Here is a 21,059-nt window from a genome sequence, read left to right as displayed (position 1 = left end):
TATCCCCCCCCCCCCCGATCTCCCTTCTCTCTATCCCCCCTGGTCTCCCCCCATCCTCTCCCTCCCCCCTTCTACCCCCTCTCTATCCCCCCCCCATCCCCTCCCCCCTCCCCATCTCCCCTCTCTATCCACCCCCCCCGGTCTCCCCCCTCTATGTCCCCCCCCAGTCTCCCCCCATCCCCTCCCTCCCCCTTTTCTACCCCCTCTCTATCCCCCCCTCCCCATCTCTCCTCTATATCCCCCCCCAGTTCCCCCCCCCCCACCCCCCCCCCCGGTCTCCCCCCCTCTCTATCCCCCCCTGGTCTGTCCCTGCGTCCCCTCCCTCCCCCCCTTTCTACCTCCTCTCTATCCCCCCCACGGTCTCCCTTCTCTCTATCCCCCCCCTATCCCCCCCCGGTCTCCCCCCATCCCCTCCCTTCCCCCTTCTACCCCCCTCTCTATCCTCCCCCCATCCCCTCCCTATCTCCCCTCTCCCCTCCCTCCCCCCCTTTCTACCCCCCTCTCTATATCCCCCCCCCGGTCCTCCCCCTCTCTATCCCCCCCGGTCTCCCCCCCATCCTCTCCCTCCCCCCCTTCTACCTCCTCTCTCTTTCCCCCATCCCCTACCCCCTCCCCATCTCCCCTCTCTATCCCCCCCCCCCTCGGTCTCCCCCCCTCTCTATCCCCCCCTGGTCTCTCCCTGCATCCCCTCCCTCCCCCCTCTCTACCTCCTCTCTATCCCCCCCCCACGGTCTCCCTTCTCTCTATCCCCCCCTGGTCTCCCCCCGGTCTCCCCCCCATCCCATCCCCTCCCTTCCCTTCCCCCTTTCTACCCCCTCTCTATCCCCCCCCCCAGCCCCCTCCCCATCTCCCCTCTATATCCCCCCCATCTATCTCCCCCCCCCCATCCCCTCCCCCATCTCCCCCTCTCTATCCCCCCCCGGTCTCCCCCCATCCCATCCCCTCCCTTCCCTTCCCTTCCCCCTTTCTACCCCCCTCTCTATCCCCCCCCCCATCCCCTCCCCATCTCCCCTCTATATCCCCCCCCTCTATCTCCCCCCCCCCCATCCCCTCCCCATCTCCCCCTCTCTATCCCCCCCCCGGTCTCCCCCCATCCCATCCCCTCCCTCCCCCCCCTTTTCTACCCCCTCTCCATCCCCCCCATCCCCTCCCCTCTCTATCCTCCCCCCCCCCGCCTCACTCTCTCCCTTTCCCCCTCCCTCCCCCCTCCCCCCTCCCCCTCCCCCTCCCCCCCCCCCCGGTCCCCGCCCCCCGCTCCGCTCGCGCGTGCGCCGCTCCCCGCCCAGCGCCGGGCGCGTCCCCAGCAGGTACCGAAACGGGGGGGGGGGGAAAGGGAGGGGGAGGACCGGGGATGTACCGGGGGTGGAGGGGGGGGGGGAGAACCGGGACTGGAACCGAGACCCCCTCCCCCCCTCCCCCCTCCGCCTTCCCTCCCTTCCTTTTCCTCTCTCCGGTTCCTTCTCGCTGCGTTCGGCCCCAGGTCCCTGCCCCCTCCCTTCCTCCCCCTCCCCAGCCGCATCCCGGGGCCCATCCCGGCCTTCCCGGCGCCGGTATCCCCCTCCCCCCCCTCCCGGTATCCCCCTCCCGGTCCCCGTCCCAGCATTCCCAGCCTCATCCCGGAATCTCCATCCCCATCCCAGCATCCCTGCTCCAGAATCCTCCCCTCCCGGTCTCCCCATCCCCCCCTCCCGCTCTCCCCATCCCCCCCTCCCCGCTCTCCCCATCCCCCCTTCCCGCTCTCCCCATCCCCCCCTTCCCGGTCCCCCTCCCATCCTCCCTGCTCCAGGCTTCCCAACCTCTCCCCCTGCATCCTGCTCCCCGAGTCCCCCCCATCCCAGCATCCCCTTCCCGGTATCCCCACCCCACGATTCCCTTCCCCCCCCCCCCCCCCCCACCTCTCCCTCCCGATCCCAGTTCCCTCTCCCCGGGATTCCCGCACCGGAATTCCCACCTCAGCATCCCCCTCCTCATCCCAGGTCCCCCCTCCCCTCCCAGCATCCCCCACACCTCGGTTCCCCGTTCCCATCCCACGCATCCCTGCTCCAGGATCCCCATCCCAGCATCCCCTGCTCCAGGATCCCCCATCCCAGCATCCCCACCCCGGTCCCCATCCCAGCATCCCTGCTCCAGGATCCCCATCCCAGCACCCCCACAGCTCCCATCCCAGCATCCCTGCTCCAGGATTCCCATCCCAGCATCCCCACAGCTCCCCATCCCAGCATCCCTGCTCCAGGATTCCCATCCCAGCATCCCCACAGCTCCCAGCCCAGCATCCCTGCTCCAGGATTCCCATCCCAGCATCCCTGCTCCAGGATCCCCCATCCCAGCATCCCCACCCTGGTCCCCAGCCCAGCATCCCTGCTCCAGGATCCCCATCCCAGCATCCCTGCTCAGGATCCCCATCCCAGCACCCCCACAGCTCCCATCCCAGCATCCCTGCTCCCAGGATCCCCATCCCAGCATCCCTGCTCCAGGATCCCCATCCCAGCACCCCCACAGCTCCCATCCCAGCATCCCTGCTCCAGGATTCCCATCCCAGCATCCCTGCTCCAGGATCCCCATCCCAGCATCCCCACCCCGGTCCCCAGCCCAGCATCCCTGCTCCAGGATCCCCATCCCAGCATCCCCACCCTGGTCCCCCATCCCAGCATCCCTGCTCCAGGATTCCCATCCCAGCACCCCCCACAGCTCCCATCCCAGCATCCCTGCTCCAGGATCCCCATCCCAGCATCCCTGCTCCAGGATCCCCATCCCAGCACCCCCACAGCTCCCATCCCAGCATCCCTGCTCCAGGATTCCCATCCCAGCATCCCTGCTCCAGGATCCCCATCCCAGCATCCCCACCCTGGTCCCCAGCCCAGCATCCCTGCTCCAGGATCCCCATCCCAGCATCCCTGCTCCAGGATCCCCATCCCAGCACCCCCACAGCTCCCATCCCAGCATCCCTGCTCCAGGATCCCCATCCCAGCATCCCCACCCTGGTCCCCCATCCCAGCATCCCTGCTCCAGGATTCCCATCCCAGCATCCCCACCCTGGTCCCCATCCCAGCATCCCTGCTCCAGGATCCCCATCCCAGCACCCCCACAGCTCCCATCCCAGCATCCTCACCCTGATCCCAGACCCCCACCAGCATTCCCATCCCCAGCCCAGTCCCCATTCCTGGATAACCTCCAGGATACCTTCACTCCCCATCCCAGTAGCTCCCTCCCCATCCCAGTATCCCCACTCCCATCCCAGTATCCCTATCCCAGTATCCCAATTCCCATCCCACTATCTCCATCCCAACATCCCCATCCCTGTGTCCTTATCCCCATCCCAGTATCCCTATCCCAGTGTCTGCATCCCAGTCCCCTCACCTCCATCCCAGTAGCCCCATCCCACTGTCCCAATTCCTATCCCACTGTCTCCATCCCAATATCCCTGTCCCAGTGTCCTCATTCCTATCCCAGTCTCCCAGTCTCCCATCCCAGTCTCCCTATCCCAGTGTCCTCATTTGCATCCCAGTAACCCCATCCCAGTCTCCCCATCCCAGTATCCTCATCCCATATCCCCATCCCAGTTATCCCTATCCCAGTGTCCTCATTCCTATCCCAGTATCCCAGTCTCCCATCCCAGTATCCCCATCCTGGTATCTCCATCCCAGTATCCTTATCCCTATCCCAGTATCCTTGTCCCCATCCCAGTATCCCTATCCCAGTCTCCTCATTCCTATCCCAGTCCTCCCAGTCTCCCATCCCAGTATCCCCATCCCACTATCCCAGTATCCTCATCCCAGCATCTCCATCCCAGTCTCCTCATCCCAGTATCCCAATTCCCATCCCAGTTATCCCTATCCCAGTGTCCTCATTCCTATCCCAGTATCCCAGTCTCCCATCCCAGTATCCCCATCCCAGGTTCCCATCCCAGTATTCCCATCCTGGTATCTCCATCCCAGTATCCTTATCCCAGTATCCTTGTCCCCATCCCAGTATCCCTAACCCAGTGTCTTCATTCCCATCCCAGTAACTCCATCCCAGTCTCCCTATCCCAGTGTCCTTATTTCCATCCCAGTAACCCTATCCCAGTATCCCAATTCCCATCCCAGTTATCCCTATCCCAGTGTCCTCATTCCTATCCCAGTATCCCAGTATCCCAGTCTCCCATCCTGGTATCCCTATCCCAGTCTCCCCATTCCCATCCCAGTATTCCCATCCTGGTATCTCCATCCCAGTGTCCTCATTCCTATCCCAGTCTCCCATCCCAGTAACCCCATCCCAGTCTCCCCATCCCACTATCCCAGTCTCCCCATCCCAGTTATCCCTATCCCAGTGTCCTCATTCCTATCCCAGTCTCCCATCCCGGTATCCCCATCCCAGCTTCCCATCCCAGTCTCCCCAGTCCCATCCCAGTATCCCCATCCCAGTTATCCCAATCCCAGTGTCTTCATTCCCATCCCAGTTATCCCTATCCCAGTCTCCCCATTCCCATCCCAGTATTCCCATCCTGGTATCTCCATCCCAGTATCCTTATCCCAGTGTCCTCATCCCAGTGTCCTTATCCTCATCCCAGTATCCCAATTCCCATCCCAGTTATCCCTATCCCAGTGTCCTCATTCCTATCCCAGTATCCCAGTCTCCCATCCCAATATCCCCATCCCACTATCCCAGTCTCCTCATCCCAGCATCCCCATCCCAGTATCCCTATCCCAGTGTCCTCATTCCAATCCCAGTATCCCCATCCTAGAATCCCTATCCCAGTGTCCTCATTCCTATCCCAGTATCCCAGTCTCCCATCCCAGTATCCCCATCCCAGTATCCCCATCCCAGTATCCTCATCCCAGCATCTCCATCCCAGTATCCCTATCCCAGTGTCCTCATTCCCATCCCAGTATCCCCATCCCACTATCCCCATACCAGTAACCCCATCCCAGTCTCCCATCCCAGTATCCCCATCCCACTATCCCAGTATCCCCATCCCAGTATCCCCATCCCACTATCCCAGTATCCCCATCCCAGTATCCTCATCCCAGCATCTCCATCCCAGTCTCCCATCCCAGTATCCCCATCCTGGTATCTCCATCCCAGTATCCTTATCCCAGTATCCTTGTCCCCATCCCAGTATCCCTAACCCAGTGTCTTCATTCCCATCCCAGTAACTCCATCCCAGTCTCCCAGTCTCCCATCCCAGTATCCCTATCCCAGTGTCCTCATTTCCATCCCAGTAAACCCATCCCAGTATCCTTGTCCCCATCCTAGTTATCCCTATCCCAGTGTCCTCATTCCCATCCCAGTATCCCAATTCCCATCCCAGTATCCCCATCCCACTCTCCCCATCCCGTATCCCCATCCCAGTCTCCCTCTCCCCATCCCAGTCTCCCTATCCCGCTCTCCCCATTCCCATCCCTCTCTCCCATCCCGGCCTCCCTCCTCACCCTGCTCTCTGCTGCCCCCAGGCGGCCGCCGCTGCCATGACCAAGGAGCGCGGCGCGGGGGAGGCCCCGGCCGGGGGGGCGCCGCTCCCGGACCCCCCCAGCCCCGTCCCGGAGCGGCGCCAGAAGCCTGTGGTGCACCCAGCGGCCCCTGCGCCCCTGCCCAAGGACTACGGTGAGACCCCCGACCCCCCGACCCCCCCCCCTCCGACCCCCCCAGTGCCACCGACCCCCGGGGACCCCCCCAGCAGGGACCCGACCCCCCCCCCCCCCTTTGTCACAGAGACCCTCCCCCAGAGGGGCACAGGGATCACCCCCCCCCTCCATGGGCACAGGGACCCCCTAGGGGGGCAGAGACCCCCACCCATGGGCACAGGGACCCCCACCCATGGGGACAGGGACCCCCCCCATGGGGACAGGGACCCCTCCTAGGGGGGCAGAGACCCCCACCCATGGGGACAGGGACCCCCTAGGGGGGCAGAGACCCCCACCCATGGGCACAGGGACCCCCCACCCATGGGGACAGGGACCCCCTAGGGGGGCAGAGACCCCCACCCATGGGCACAGGTCCCCCACCCATGGGGACAGGGACCCCACCATGGGCACAGGGACCCCCCACCCATGGGGACAGGGACCCCCACCCATGGGGACAGGGACCCCCTAGGGGGGCAGAGACCCCCCCCCATGGGCACAGGGACCCCCCCTAGGGGGGCAGAGACCCCCACTCATGGGGACAGGGACCCCCCACCCATGGGCACAGGGACCCCCCACTCATGGGGACAGGGACCCCCACCCATGGGCACAGGGACCCCTCCTAGGGGGGCAGAGACCCCCACTCATGGGGACAGGGACCCCCTAGGGGGGCAGAGACCCCCACCCATGGGGACAGGGACCCCCCCATGGGCACAGGGACCCCCTCCTAGGGGGGCAGAGACCCCCACCCATGGGGACAGGGACCCCCCCATGGGCACAGGGACCCCCACCCATGGGGACAGGGACCCCCTAGGGGGGCAGAGACCCCCACCCATGGGGACAGGGACTCCCTAGGGGGGCAGAGACCCCCACCCATGGGGACAGAGACCCCCTAGGGGGGCAGGAAACCCCCACCCATGGGGACAGGGACCCCCTAGGGGGGCAGAGACCCCCACTCATGGAGACAGGGACCCCCCCCATGGGCACAGGGACCCCCCTAGGGGGGCAGAGACCCCCCTGGGGACCACCCCCCACCTTGAGTAGCTTCTCTGCTGCCTAAAGCAAGCTTGTGCTACCCCCCTCTCTGTCCCCCTCTTTTGTGTCCCCCTCTGTGTCCCCCTCTTTTGTGTCCCACTCTGTGTCCCCCTCTTTTGTGTCCCCCCCCTTTGTGTGTCCCCCTCTGCTTTCCCACTCTGTCCCCCCCTCTTTTGTCCCCACTCTGTGCCCCCCCTTTTGTGTCCCCCCTCTTTTGTCCCCTCTCTGTGTCCCCCTATTTTGTCTCCCTCTTTTATCCCCTCTCTGTGTCCCACCCTTTTGTGTCCCCCCTCTTTTATCCCCCTTCTGTGTCCCCTTATTTTGTGTCCCCCCCCTTTTATCCCCCCTCTGTGCCCCCATCTTTTGTGTCCCCCCTCTGTGTCCCCCCTCTTTTATCCCCCCTCTTTTGTGTCCCCCCTCTTTTGTCCCCTCTCTGTGTCCCCCTCTTTTGTGTCCCACTCTTTTTGCCACTCTGTGTCCCCCCCTCTTTTGTGTCCCTCCTCTTGTACCCCCTCTTTTGTGTCCCCCTTCTTTTATCCCCCTTCTGTGTCTTTCTCTTGTGTTCCCCCTCTTTTTCCCACTCTGTGTCCCCCTCTTTTGTGTCCCCCCCCCTTTTATCCCCCTTCTGTCTCCCCTCTTTTGTGTCCCCCCTCTTTTATCCCCTCTCTGTATCCCCTTATTTTGTGTCCCCCTCTTTTATCCCCCTTCTGTGTCCCCTTATTTTGTCCCCCCCCTTTTATCCCCCCTCTGTGTCCCCTTATTTTGTGTCCCCCCTCTTTTATCCCCTCTCTGTATCCCCTTATTTTGTGTCCCCCCTCTTTTATCCCCCTTCTGTCCCCTTATTTTGTCCCCCCCTTTTATCCCCCCTCTGTGTCCCCATCTTTTGTGTCCCCCCTCTTTTGTCCCCTCTCTGTGTCCCCCTCTTTTGTGTCCCACTCTTTTTCCCACTCTGTGTCCCCCTCTTTTGTGTCCCCCCCTCTTTTATCCCCCTTCTGTGTCCCCTCTTTTGTGTCCCCCCTCTTTTATCCCCTCTCTGTATCCCCTTATTTTGTGTCCCCCCCCTTTTATTCCCTCTCTGTGTCCCCATCTTTTGTGTCCCCCCCTCTTTTATCCCCCTTCTGTGTCCCCTTATTTTGTGTGTCCCCCCTTGTGTCCCCCTCTTTTGTTTCCCCCTTCTTTTATTCCCCTTCTGTGTCCTTCTCTTTTGTGTTCCCCCTCTTTTTCCCACTCTGTGTCCCCTTATTTTGTGTCCCCCCCCTTTTATCCCCTCTCTGTGTCCCCCCTTTTGTCCCCCCTCTTTTATCCCCTCTCTGTGTCCCCATCTTTTGTGTCCCCCCTCTTTTATCCCCCCTCTTGTACCCCCTCTTTTGTGTCCCCCCCCCCTCTTTTATCCCCTCTCTATCTACCCCTCTTGTGTGTCCCCCTCTTTCATCCCCCTCTGTGTCCCCCCCCTCTCTCTCCACGGGGGAGGGGGGGATCCCCCTGACCTGTCTGTCCCTTCCTCTCCCCTCCCCTCCCCTCCCCCCCCCCCAGCCTTCACCTTCTTCGACCCCAACGACGCCGCCTGCAGGGAGATCCTGCTGGACCCCCGCACCAGCGTCCCCCAGCTCTTCGCCATCCTCCGCCAGTGGGTGCCGCAGGTCCAGCACAACGTCGACCTCATCGGCAACGAGGTCAGGCCCGGGGGGGCGCCAGGGGGCGCCAGGGGGCGCTGGGAGGGGACTGGGAGGAGTGGGAGGGGACTGGGAGGGGAATGGGAGGGGAATGGGAGGGGAATGGGAGGGCACTGGGAGGGCACTGGAAAGGGAGTGGTGTAACCTGGGTGTAACCTGGGTGTAACTGGGGTGTAGCTGGGGTGTAACTGGGGTGTAACCAGTGTGTAAGTGGTGTGAAACTGGGGTTTAACCAGTGTGTAACTGGGGTGCAGCCAAGGTGTAACCAGTGTGTGACTGGGGTGTAACCAGTGTGTAGTCAGTGTGTAATTGGGGTGTAACAGGTCTGTAACCAGCGTGGAACTGGGGTGTAACTGGGGTGAAAGCAGTGTGGAACTGGGGTGAAACTGAGGTGTAATTGGGGTGTAACTGCTGTGTAACCCTGTGTGTAACTGGGGTGCAGCCAATGTGTGACCGGTGTGTGACTGCTGTGTAACCAGTGTGTAACTGGGGTGTAACCAGTGTGAAACTGAGGTGTAACTGGGGTGTAACTGCTGTGTAACCTGTGTGTAACCAGTGTGGAACTGGGGTGTAACCAGTGTGAAACTGAGGTGTAACTGGGGTGTAACTGCTGTGTAACCCTGTGTGTAACTGGGCTGCAGCCAATGTGTAACCGGTGTGTGACTGGGGTGTAACCAGTGTGTAGTCAGTGTGTAATTGGGGTGTAACAGGTCTGTAACCAGCGTGAAACTGGGGTGTATACTGGGGTGAAAGCAGTGTGTAATTGGGGTGCAAGCTGTGTGTAACCTGTGTGTAACTGGGGTGCAAGCTGTGTGTAATTGGGGTGCAAGCTGTGTGTAACCGGGGTGCAACTGGGGTGCAAGCTGTGTGTAACTAGTGTGTAACTGGGGTGTAACCAGTGTGTAATCAGGGTGCAAGCTGTGTGTAATCGCGGTGCAAGCTGTGTGTAACCGGGGTGTAACTGGGGTGCAAGCTGTGTGTAACTAGTGTGTAACCAACTAGTGTGTAACCAGTGTTAAACCTGTGTGTAAGCTGTGTGTAACCAGTGTGAACCCGGGGTGTAACCAGTGTGTAACCAGTGTGTAACCAGTGTGAACCCGGGGTGTAACCAGTGTGTAACCAGTGTGAACTCGGGGTGCAAGCTGTGTGTAAGCTGTGTGTAACCAGTGTTAAACCTGTGTGTAAGCTGTGTGTAACCAGTGTGAAACTGGGGTGCAAGCTGTGTGTAACCAGTGTGTAACCAGTGTGTAACTGCGGTGCAAGCTGTGTGTAACCAGAGTGTAACCAGTGTTAAACCTGTGTGTAACCAGTGTGTAACTGGGGTGCAAGCTGTGTGTAACCAGTGTGTAACCAGTGTGTAACCAGTGTGAACTCGGGGTGCAAGCTGTGTGTAACCAGTGTGTAACCAGTGTGAAACCGGGGTGCAAGCTGTGTGTAACCAGTGTGTAACAAGTGTGAACTCGGGGTGCAAGCTGTGTGTAACCAATGTGTAACCAGTGTGTAACCAGTGTGTAACCAGTGTGAACCCGGTTTGCAAGCTGTGTGTAACCAGTGTGTAACCAGTGTGTAACCAGTGTGAACTCGGGGTGCAAGCTGTGTGTAACCAGTGTTAAACCAGTGTGTAACCAGTGTGTAACCAGTGTGAAACCGGGGTGCAAGCTGTGTGTAACCAGTGTGTAACAAGTGTGAACTCGGGGTGCAAGCTGTGTGTAACCAATGTGTAACCAGTGTGTAACCAGTGTGTAACCAGTGTGAACCCGGTTTGCAAGCTGTGTGTAACCAGTGTGTAACAAGTGTGAACTCGGGGTGCAAGCTGTGTGTAACCAGTGTTAAACCAGTGTGTAACCAGTGTGTAACCAGTGTGAACCCGGGGTGCAAGCTGTGTGTAACCAGTGTGTAACCAGTGTGTAACCAGTGTGAACCCGGGGTGCAAGCTGTGTGTAACCAGTGTGTAACCAGTGTGTAAGAGCCTTGTGCCTGCTCTCCCCCTCCCGGGGCAGATCCTGCGCCGCGGCTGCCACGTCAACGACCGGGATGGGCTGACGGACATGACCCTGCTGCACTACGCCTGCAAGGCCGGGGCCCACGGCGTGGGTGCGTGGGCTGGGGGGGAGGGTCCCCCGTGTGACCCCCAGGTTCCCCCTCCCCCCCCCCCCCTTACTCCCTCCGGTGTCCCTTCCCCGGTGCCACCCAGCAGGGGACCCCGCGGCCGCCGTGCGGCTGTCGCCTCGCCTGCCGCCGCTAGGGGGAGCCCGTGGCGCTGCGCAGCCGCTGGAGCCGCACGGACCGGGGGAAGGGTCCCAGAGTCCCCAGGCCCCCGGGTCCCCACCCCACCCCGGTGCCGCCGTTCCCCGGTCCCCCTCCCGCCCGTGCCGGGGGGGCGCCGTGGCCGCCGTGCGCCCACAGGGACGGGAGGGGCTCCCCCCACCCCCACCCCCACCCCGCCCCCCCCCCGGGGTGTCCCTCCCCCGGTGCCAGCTCTCCCCCTCCCGCCCCACGCAGGGGACCCCGCGGCCGCCGTGCGGCTGTCGACTCGGCTGCTGGCGCTAGGGGGCGACGTGGCGCTGCGCAGCCGCTGGACCCACATGAACGCCCTGCACTACGCTGCCTACTTCGACGTCCCGGAGCTGATCCGCACCCTGCTGCGGGCTGCCGCCCCCCGAGGTGACACAGCGCGGGGGGGGGGGGAAGGGGGGTGGGGGTCTTCACCTAGGAGCTGGGCAAGGAGGTTGGGGTCCCCTGGGAGTGAACCTTGGGGTCCCCTGGGAGTGGGATAAGGAGGTTGGGGTCCCCTGGGAATGAATCTTGGGGTCCCCTGGGAGTGGGATAAAGAGGTTGGGGTCCCCTGGGAATGAATCTTGGGGGCCCCTGGGAGTGGGATAAGGAGGTTGGGGTCCCCTGGGAATGAACCTTGAGGCCCCCTGGGAATGAATCTTGGGGGTCCCTGGTAGTGGGATAAAGAGGTTGGGGTCCCCTGGGAATGAATCTTGGGGGCCCCTGGGAGTGGGATAAGGAGGTTGGGGTCCCCTGGGAATGAACCTTGAGGCCCCCTGGGAATGAATCTTGGGGGCCCCTGGTAGTGGGACAAGGAGGTTGGGGTCCCCTGGGAGTGAGACCTTGAGGTACCCAGGGATGGGACCTTGGGGGTCCCCTAAGAGGTGGACAATGAGATTGGGGTCCCCTGGGAATGAACCTTGGGGTCCTCTGGGAAAGGACCTTGGGGTCCCCTGAGGAGGAATCTGGGGGTCCCCTGGGATAGGACATTGGGGTCCCCTGGGAGTGAGACCTTGAGGTACCCAGGGATAGGACCTTGGGGGTCCCCTAAGAGGTGGACAATGAGATTGGGGTCCCCTGGGAAAGGACCTTGGGGTCCCCTAGGAGTGGGATAAGGAGGTTGGGGTCCCCTGGGAATGAACCTTGGGGTCCCCTGGGAGTGGGATAAGGAGGTTGGGGTCCCCTGGGAATGAACCTTGGGGTCCCCTGGGAGTGGGATAAAGAGGTTGGGGTCCCCTGGGAATGAACCTTGGGGTCCCCTGGGAGTGGGATAAAGAGGTTGGGGTCCCCTGGGAATGAACCTTGGGGTCCCCTGGGAGTGGGGTAAGGAGGTTGGGGTCCCCTGGGAATGAACCTTGGGGTCCCCTGGGAGTGGGATAAAGAGGTTGGGGTCCCCTGGGAATGAATCTTGAGGCCCCCTGGGAATGAATCTTGGGGGTCCCTGGGAGTGGGATAAAGAGGTTGGGGTCCCCTGGGAGTGAGACCTTGAGGTACCCAGGGATGGGACCTTGGGGGGTCCCCTAAGAGGTGGACAAAGAGATTGGGGTCCCCTGGGAATGAACCTTGGGGTCCCCTGGGAATGAATCTTGGGGTCCCCTGAGAGTGGGACAAGGAGGTTGGGGTCCCCTGGGAATGAATCTTGGGGTCCCCTGGGAATGAAGCTTGGGGTCCCCTTGGAGTGAGACCTTGAGGTACCCAGGGATGGGACCTTGGGGGTCCCCTAAGAGGTGGACAAAGAGATTGGGGTCCCCTGGGAATGAACCTTGGGGTCCCCTGGGAGTGGGACAAGGAGGTTGGGGTCCCCTGGGAATGAATCTTGGGGTCCCCTGGGAGTGGGATAAGGAGGTTGGGGTCCCCTGGGAATGAATCTTGGGGTCCCCTGGGAGTGGGATAAGGAGGTTGGGGGTCTCCTGAGAAGGAATCTAGGGGTCCCCTGGGAAAGGACCTTGGGGTCCCCTGGGAGAGGGACCTTGGGGTGCCCCTGGCGAAGAACTTTGGGGTCCCCCCCAGGGGGGGCTCTCCCGAGGCTCAGGCTACAAATCAGAGCCCCCAAGGTTTCAAAAGGCTTGGGGGGGGGGGGTCCGGGGAGGGGGGGGGGGTGTGCAGGTCGGGGAGGGGGGGTCCCCCTCCCCTGCCCCCCGCGTTTCGGGGGGGGCCGTGCCTCAGTGTCCCCCTGCAGTGCTGCACTCGACCTGCAGCGACTTCAGCCACGGCACCGCCCTGCACATCGCTGCCTCCAACCTCTGCCTGGGGGCTGTGCGCTGCCTGCTGGAGCACGGCGCCGACCCTGCCCTCCGGGTACCGGCAGGGCGCTGGGACGGGGGAGGGGGGGGGAGGGCGCTGGAGGCACCGGGAGGGGACTGGGAGGGCGCTGGGACGGGGGAGGGGGGGGGGAGGGCGCTGGAGGCACCGGGAGGGGACTGGGAGGGCGCTGGGGGCGCTGGGAGGCATCGGGAGGGGACTGGGAGGCACTGGGAGGGTGCTGGGAGGCACTGGGAGGCATCGGGAGGGGACTGGGAGGGCACTGGGAGCACCGGGAGGCACTGGGAGGGCAGTGGGAGGCACTGGGAGGTGCTGGGAGGGCACTGGGAGGGCACCGGGAGGCACTGGGAGCACCGGGAGGCACAAGGAGGGCACTGGGAGGGCAGTGGGAGGGCACGGGGAGGGCACTGGGAGGGCACTGGGAGCACTGGGAGGCATCGGGAGGGGACCGGGAGGGGTCTGGGAGGCACAAGGAGGGCACTGGGAGTGCAGTGGGAGGGCACCGGGAGGGCACTGGGAGCACTGGGAGGGCACTGGGTGGGCACTGGGAGCACTGGGAGGGCACTGGGAGCACTGGAAGGGAACTGGGAGGGCGCTGGGAGCACTGGGAGGCATCGGGAGGGGACCGGGAGAGGACTGGGAGGGCAGTGGGAGGCACCGGGAGGGCACTGGGAGCACTGGGAGGCATCGGGAGGCACTGGGAGGGCAGTGGGAGCACTGGGAGGCATCGGGAGGGGACCGGGAGGGCACGGGGAGGGCACGGGGAGGGCACTGGGAGTACCGGGAGGGGACTGGGAGGGCACCAGGAGGCACTGGGAGCACCGGGAGGCACCGGGAGGGCACTGGGTGGGCACCGGGAGGGGACTGGGAGGCACTGGGAGGCATCGGGAGGGGACCGGGAGGGGTCTGGGAGGGTGCTGGGAGGGCACTGGGAGCACTGGGAGGGCACTGGGTGGGCGCCGGGAGGGCAGTGGGAGGCACTGGGAGGGCACCGGGAGGGTGCTGGGAGGCACTGGGAGCAGCGGGAGGCACTGGGAGGGCACTGGGTGGGCACGGGGAGCACGGGGAGGGCACTGGGAGGCACAAGGAGGGCACTGGGAGGGCAGTGGGAGGGCAGTGGGAGGGGATGTGGGAGCATGGAGGGGCTTTGGGGGCACAGAAGGGCATGGGGGGGGACCCGGTGGGCACGGAGGAGCACGGGGGTGGGGGGTGGGGGCACAGAGGGGACTGGGAGGGCACCGGGAGGGCAGTGGGAGCACGGTGGGCACAGGGGGGGCACGGAGGGGCCACGGTGGGCACGGAGGGGACATGGAGGAGCACGGGGGGGCACGGAGGGGACACGGTGGGCACGGAGGAGCACGGGGGGGGGCACGGAGGGGACATGGAGGGGCACGGAGGGGACACGATGGGCACGGGGGGGGGACACGGTGGGCATGGAGGAGCACGGTGGGGGCACGGAGGGGCCACGGTGGGCACGGAGGAGCACCGGGAGGGGACACGGTGGGCACGGGGGGGACACGGTGGGGGCACGGGGGGGCACGGACGAGCACGGAGGGGACACGGTGGGGACACGGTGGGGCACGGAGGGGACATGGAGGAGCACGGTGGGGGCACGGTGGGGCACGGAGGGGCCACGGTGGGCACGGTGGGGCACGGAGGAGCACGGGGGGGGGCACGGAGGGGACATGGAGGAGCACGGTGGGGCACGGAGGGGGCACGGTGGGCACGGACGAGCACGGTGGGGCACAGAGGGGGCACGGAGGGGACACGGGGAGGGCACGGTGGGGCACGGAGGAGCACGGGGGGGGCACGGAGGGGACATGGAGGAGCACAGGGGGGACAGGGAGGAGCACGGTGGGGCACGGAGGGGACACGGTGGGGCACGGAGGGGACACGGTGGGGACATGGAGGGGACATGGAGGAGCACAGGGGGGACACGGTGGGGCACGGAGGGGACACGGTGGGGGCACGGTGGGGGCACGGTGGGGGCGTGGAGGAGCTCGGGGAGGATACAAAGGTCCAAGAGGGACCACGGAAGGGCGCGGAGGGAGGCACCCACCCCTCCCCCTGCCCGACCCTCCCCGTTCCTCTCCTCTCCCCCCCCTCCCCTTCCCCTCGCCCCCCACCCCCTGCAGAACAGCAAGGGGCAGGTGGCGGCCGAGGTGGTCCCGGACCCCACGGACATGGCCCTGGACAAGGCTGAGGCTGCGCTGGCGGCCAGGGAGCTGCGGCAGCTGCTGCTGGATGCGGTGCCGCTGAGCTGCAGCCTGCCCCGCGTCACCCTCCCCAACTACGACAACCTCCCCGGCAACCTCATGCTGCTCTGCCTCGGCCTGCAGCTAGGGGACCGAGTCCGCCTCGACAGCGGCAAGGTCTGGGGCGGGGGAAGGGGCTGGAACCCACCCCCCCCCGGGACCCCCACCCCAGCCCTCCAAAGAAAACAAGGGGAGGGATGGAAGGGGGAGAGGGAGGCTGCGAGAGGAGCAGCCCCGGGGGTGGGTGGGGGAAAGGATGGGAGGGTATTGGAGGTCTGAAGTGGGGGGTTGGGGTGCACAGAGGGGTTTTGGGGTCCCTGGAAAGTGCTTGGGGGTCCCTAGAGAGGGGTTTGGGGGGGCGAGAAGTGGTTAAGGAAGGATCCGAGAGGTGCAGGCAGCTCCCGATGCAGCCCCGGGGGTGGGTAGGGGAAGGATGGGAGGGTATTGGAGGTCTAAAGTGGGGGGTTGGGGTGCACAGAGGGGTTTTGGGGTGCACAGAGGAGGTTTTGGAGTACCTAGGTGTGGTTTTGGGGTCCCTAGAAGGGGTTTGGGGGTCCCTAGAGAGGGGTTTGTGGGGGGCAAGAAGTGGTTAAGGAAGGATCCGAGAGGTGCAGGCAGCTCCCGATGCAGCCCCGGGGGTAGGGGGGGGGAAGGATGGGAGGGTATTGGAGGTCTAATGTGGGGGTTTGGGGGGCACAGAGGGGCTTTGGGCTGCACAGAGGGGTTTGAGGGTCCCTGGAAAGTGCTTGGGGGTCCCTAGAGAGGGGTTTGGGGGTGCAAGAAGTGGTTAAGGAAGGATCCGAGTGGTGCAGGCAGCTCCCGATGCAGCCCCGGGGGGTGGGTGGGGGGAAGGATGGGAGGGTATTGGAGGTCTGAAGTGGGGGGTTGGGGTGCACAGAGGGGCTTTGGGGTGCACAGAGGAGGTTTTGGAGTACCTAGGTGTGGTTTTGGGGTCCCTAGAAGGGGTTTGGGGGTCCCTAGAGAGGGGTTTGGGGGAGCAAGAAGTGGTTAAGGAAGGATCCGAGAGGTGCAGGCAGCTCCCGATGCAGCCCCGGGGGGTGGGGTGGGGGAAGATTGGGAGGGTATTGGAGGTCTGAAGTGGGGGGGGTGGGGTGCACAGAGGGGTTTTGGGGTGCACAGAGGGGTTTGGGGGTCCCTGGAAAGTGCTTGGGGGTCCCTAGAGAGGGGGTTTGGGGGTGTTGCGAGTCCCAAAGGTGCAGGCAGCTCCCGAGGCAGCCCCGGGGGTGGGTAGGGGAAGGATGGGAGGGTATTGGAGGTATGAATTGGGGGTTGGGGTGCACAGAGGAGGTTTTGGGGTGCACAGAGGAGGTTTTGGAGTACCTAGGTGTGGTTTTGGGGTCCCTAGAAGGGGTTTGGGGGTCCCTAGAGAGGGGGTTTGGGGGTGCTGGGAGTCCCAGAGGTGCAGGCAGCTCCCGATGCAGCCGCGGGGGTGGGTGGGGGAAAAGGATGGGAGGGTATTAGAGGTCTGAAGTGGGGGGTTGGGGTGCACAGAAGAGGTTTTGGGGTGCACAGAGGAGGTTTTGGAGTACCTAGGTGTGGTTTTGGGGTCCCTAGAAGGGGTTTGGGGGTCCCTAGAGAGGGGTTTGGGGGTGCAAGAATTGGTTAAGGAAGGATCCGAGAGGTGCAGGCAGCTCCCGATGCAGCCCCGGGGGTGGGTAGGGGAAGGATGGGAGGGTATTGGAGGTCTGAAGTGGGGGTTGGGGTGCACAGAGGGGCTTTGGGGTGCACAGAGGAGGTTTTGGGGTCCCTAGAAGGGGTTTAGGGGTCCCTAGAGAGGTGTTTGGGGGGCGAGAAGTGGTTAAGGAAGGATCCGAGAGGTGCAGGCAGCTCCCGATGCAGCCCCGGGGGTGGGGTGGGGGAAGGATGGGAGGGTATTAGAGGTCTGAAGAGGGGGGGTTGGGGTGCACAGAGGGGTTTTGGGGTGCACAGAGGGGTTTTGGGGGTCCCTGGAAAGTACTTGGGGGTCCCTAAAGAGGGGTTTGGGGGGGCAAGAAGTGGTTAAGGAAGGATCCAGGAGGTGCAGGCAGCTCCCGATGCAGCCCCGGGGGTGGGGTGGGGGGGAAGGATGGGAGGGTATTGGAGGTATGAAGTGGGGGTTGGGGTGCACAGAGGAGGTTTAAGGGTGCCTAGGTGTGGTTTTGGGGTCCCTAGAAGGGGTTTGGGGGTCCCTAGAGAGGGGTTTTGGGGGGCAAGAAGTGGTTAAGGAAGGACCGAGAGGTGCAGGCAGCTCCCGATGCAGCCCCGGGGGGTTGGTGGGGGGAAGGATGGGAGGGTATTAGAGGTATGAAGTGGGGGTTGGGGTGCACAGAGGGGCTTTGGGGTGCACAGAAGAGGTTTTGGGGTGCACAGAGGAGGTTTTGGGGTCCCTAGAAAGGGTTTGGGAGTGCACAGAGGGCGTTTGGGGGTGCTGGGAGTCCCAGAGGTGCAGGCAGCTCCCGATGCAGCCCCGGGGGGTTGGTGGGGGGAAGGATGGGAGGGTATTGGAGGTGTGAAGTGGGGGGTTGGGGTGCACAGAGGGGTTTTGGGGTGCACAGAGGAGGCTTTGGGGTCCCTAGAAGGGGTTTGGGGGTCCCCAGAGAGGGGTTTGGGGGTGCTGAGTGTCCCAGAGGTGCAGGCAGCTCCCAGCGCAGCCCTGGGCTGATGCCAGTGTGATGTGGGGGTGCAGAGAGAGGGGGTTTGGGGGGCAGGGAAGAGGTTTTGGGGTGCACAGAGAGGTTTTGGGGTGCACAGAGGGGTTTGGGGGTTCGGGAGGGGGTCCCCCCAAGGCTGTTCTCAATCCCAGGTGGGCACCCTGAGGTTCTGTGGCCCCACAGCCTCTGCCAGTGGGCAGGGATGGAGCTGGGCACGGGGGGGGGGAAGGTTCTAGAGGGGTTTTGGGGGGTAGGGGAGAGGTTTTGGGTTGCACAGAGGGGTTTGGGGGTTCGGGAGGGGGTCCCCCCAAGGCTGTTCTCCGTCCCAGGTTGGGCACCCTGAGGTTCTGTGGCACCACAGCCTTCGCCAGTGGGCAGTGGGCAGGGGTGGAGCTGGACGAGCCGGAGGGCAAGAACGATGGCAGCGTGGGAGGGGTCCGGGTACTTCATCTGCCCCCCCCAAACAGGGTAAGGGCTTTGGGGGACACCCCCCCTCCCCCTAAAGGGCTTTGGGGAACCCCTTAGGGGATTTTGGGGGCCTCTGGGTGCAGGGGGGACCCCATGGGAGTGGTGGTTCCCTGGGGAGGGAAGGGGAGGGCCAAGAGGGCATTGGAAAGGGGGGGGTGCGGGGGGGGGGGCAGTTGGGGGTCCTGCATTATGAGGGAGGGGAGGGAGGGGGGGTGGGACTGGGCTGGGCTGGACTGGGCTATACTGGGCTGGGCTGGACTGAGCCATACTGGGCTGGGCTGGATGGGACTGGGCCATATTGGGCTGGACTGAGCCATACTGGGCTGGACTGGGGCTGGACTGAGCCATATTGGGCTGGACTGAGCCATACTGGGCTGGACTGGGTGGGACTGGGTTATACTGGGCTGGACTGAGCCATACTGGGTTGGACTGAACCATGCTGGGCTGGACTGAGCCATACTGGGCTGGACTGAACCATACTGGGCTGGACTGGGCCATACTGGGCTGGACTGGGTGGGACTGGGTTATACTGGGCTGGACTGGATGGGACCTGGACCATATTGGGCTGGACTGGGTGGGACTGGGCCATATTGGGCTGGACTGAGCCATACTGGGCTGGACTGAGCCATACTGGGCTGGACTGAACCATACTGGGCTGGACTGGGCCATATTGGGCTGGACTGAGCCATACTGGGCTGGACTGGGCTATACTGGGGCTGGACTGAGCCATACTGGGCTGGACTGGGCTATACTGGGCTGGACTGAGCCATACTGGGCTGGACTGGGCTATACTGGGCTGGACTGAGCCATACTAGGCTGGACTGAGCCATACTAGGCTGGACTGAGCCATACTGGGCTGGACTGGGTTGGACTGGGCCATACTGGGCTGGACTGAGTCATACTGGGTTGGACTGGGTGGGACTGGGCCATATTGGGCTGGACTGAGCCATACTGGGTTGGACTGAACCATGCTGGGCTGGACTGAGCCATACTGGGCTGGACTGAACCATACTGGGCTGGACTGGGCCATACTGGGCTGGACTGGGTGGGACTGGGTTATACTGGGCTGGACTGGATGGGACTGGACCATATTGGGCTGGACTGAGCCATACTGGGCTGGACTGGGCCATACTGGGCTGGGCTGGGTTGGACTGGGCCATACTGGGCTGGACTGAGCCATACTTGGCTGGACTGGGTTCGACTGGGCCATACTGGGCTGGACTGAGCCATACTGGGCTGGGACTGGGCTGGACTGAGCCATACTTGGCTGGACTGGGTTGGACTGAGCCATACTGGGCTGGACTGGGTGGGACTGGGTTATACTGGGCTGGACTGGATGGGACTGGACCATATTGGGCTGGACTGAGCCATACTGGGCTGGACTGGGTTGGACTGAGCCATACTGGGCTGGACTGCGCCATACTGGGCTGGACTGGGTTGGACTGGGCCATACTGGGCTGGACTGAGCCATATTGGGCTGGACTGGGTTGGACTGAGCTGGACTGAGCTGGACTGGATTGGGCTGGGCTGGGCCATACTGGGCTGGACTGGGCCCTGCTGGTCCTTACTGGTCCATACTGGTCTCCCCCCTCCCCCCCCAGGTGTCTTTGCCTCTGTCTCGAAGATCTCCAAGGCCGAGGAGCAGCCTCCGGCCCCCTCCCCCCCCCCGGAGCCCCCCCGGAAGCCCCAGCCAAGGCCTCCCACAAGTCCCGCAAGGACAAGAGAGGTGAGGACCCCCCCCGAGCCCCCCTGCCCCCCCCAAACACCAGGACCCCCCCTGGACCCCCCTGAGCCCCCCCAAACACCTGGACCCCCCCTGGACCCCCCTGAGCCCCCCCAAACACCAGGAAACCCCCCGAGCCCCCCTGGACCCCCCCAAAGACCAGGACCCCCCTTGGACCCCCCTGAGCCCCCTCAACCCCCCCTGGATCCCAACCCAAACCCCAAGACTCCTCCTGGCCCCTCCCAGTCCCCACAGGGGCGTGGCCAAGGGGGGGGGGCGTGACCTGTCCAAGCCCCACCCCTGTGACAACTCCTGGGGGGTGGGGCCTGGGAGGGTGGGGTTAAGGGGGGGGGGCCAAGGCCAGCTGGGTGGGCGTGGCCTGACCGGGGTGGTGGGGGGGAGGGATCTGGGGCGTGGCAGGGGGTGGGGCTTGAAAGGGTTGGGGGTGGGGGAAAAAACAGGGGGCGTGGTTCTGGCCGGGAGGGGGCGGGGGCTTTTGATGGGGAGTGGCCTGACGGGGGGGGGGGAGGCAGCACCTGGGGGAGAGGGGAGGAGGGAGGCGTGGCTGGGCAGGGTGGGGGCGTGGCCAGGCGGGGTGGGGGCGTGGCCAGGCGGGGGGCGTGGCCGGGAGGTGAGAGGCAGAGGCTGGCAGGGAAGGGCGGAGGGGGAGGGGGCGTGCCTCGAGGGCGGGGTGGTGGGGGAGGAGCGCCCCGAGGGGGGCGTGCCCCGCCGTGACCCCGCCCCTTTCAGCCTCGCGGAAGCGGGGCGGGGCCTGGCTGGACCGGGAGGGCCGCAGGGTGGCGCCCGGGGGACGCGGTGCTGGTGGCCGGGCAGCGCCCGGGGCGGGCTCGCTTCTACGGCCGCACCGACTTCGCCCCCGGTAAGGAGGGGTGGGGGGCGCCACGGGGGACCCCCCCCCACCCCCCTCACCCCCCTCCCACCGAGAGAACCCCCCCCCCCCGGGGACCCCCGACCCGTTGGGACCTCCCCCCCATAAAGCCCCCTCCCCCCCATGGGACCCCCCCCTATGGAACCCTCCTTGGGACCCCTGACCCATTGGGACCCCCCCATGAAGCCCCCCCCCCATGGGACCCTTCTTGGGACCCCCGACCCATTGG

General features: G+C 64.3%; 1 protein-coding gene across 1 annotated transcript; it reads left to right on the top strand.

Annotated features, from left to right (window-relative positions):
• Positions 1–1,249: 1,249 nt before the first annotated feature.
• CLIP3 (CAP-Gly domain containing linker protein 3) lies at positions 1,250–20,821 on the top strand (the record flags this gene model as incomplete). Its single annotated transcript, XM_068136725.1, has 10 exons — positions 1,250–1,307; positions 5,433–5,583; positions 8,169–8,308; positions 10,309–10,402; positions 10,811–10,972; positions 12,762–12,880; positions 14,980–15,218; positions 18,083–18,218; positions 19,820–19,944; positions 20,692–20,821. Coding segments are annotated over exons 2-10 (1,281 nt in total), but the record flags the coding sequence as incomplete, so codon positions are not given.
• Positions 20,822–21,059: the final 238 nt, after the last annotated feature.

Source organism: Melanerpes formicivorus, unplaced genomic scaffold, assembly GCF_026170545.1.
Source record: "Melanerpes formicivorus ecotype bairdi unplaced genomic scaffold, bMelFor1.0.p_v2 SCAF_3073, whole genome shotgun sequence".
Lineage (NCBI taxonomy): Eukaryota > Metazoa > Chordata > Aves > Piciformes > Picidae > Melanerpes > Melanerpes formicivorus.
Note: the sequence above shows the minus strand (reverse complement) of the source record. Positions and strands in the feature narration are given on the sequence as shown.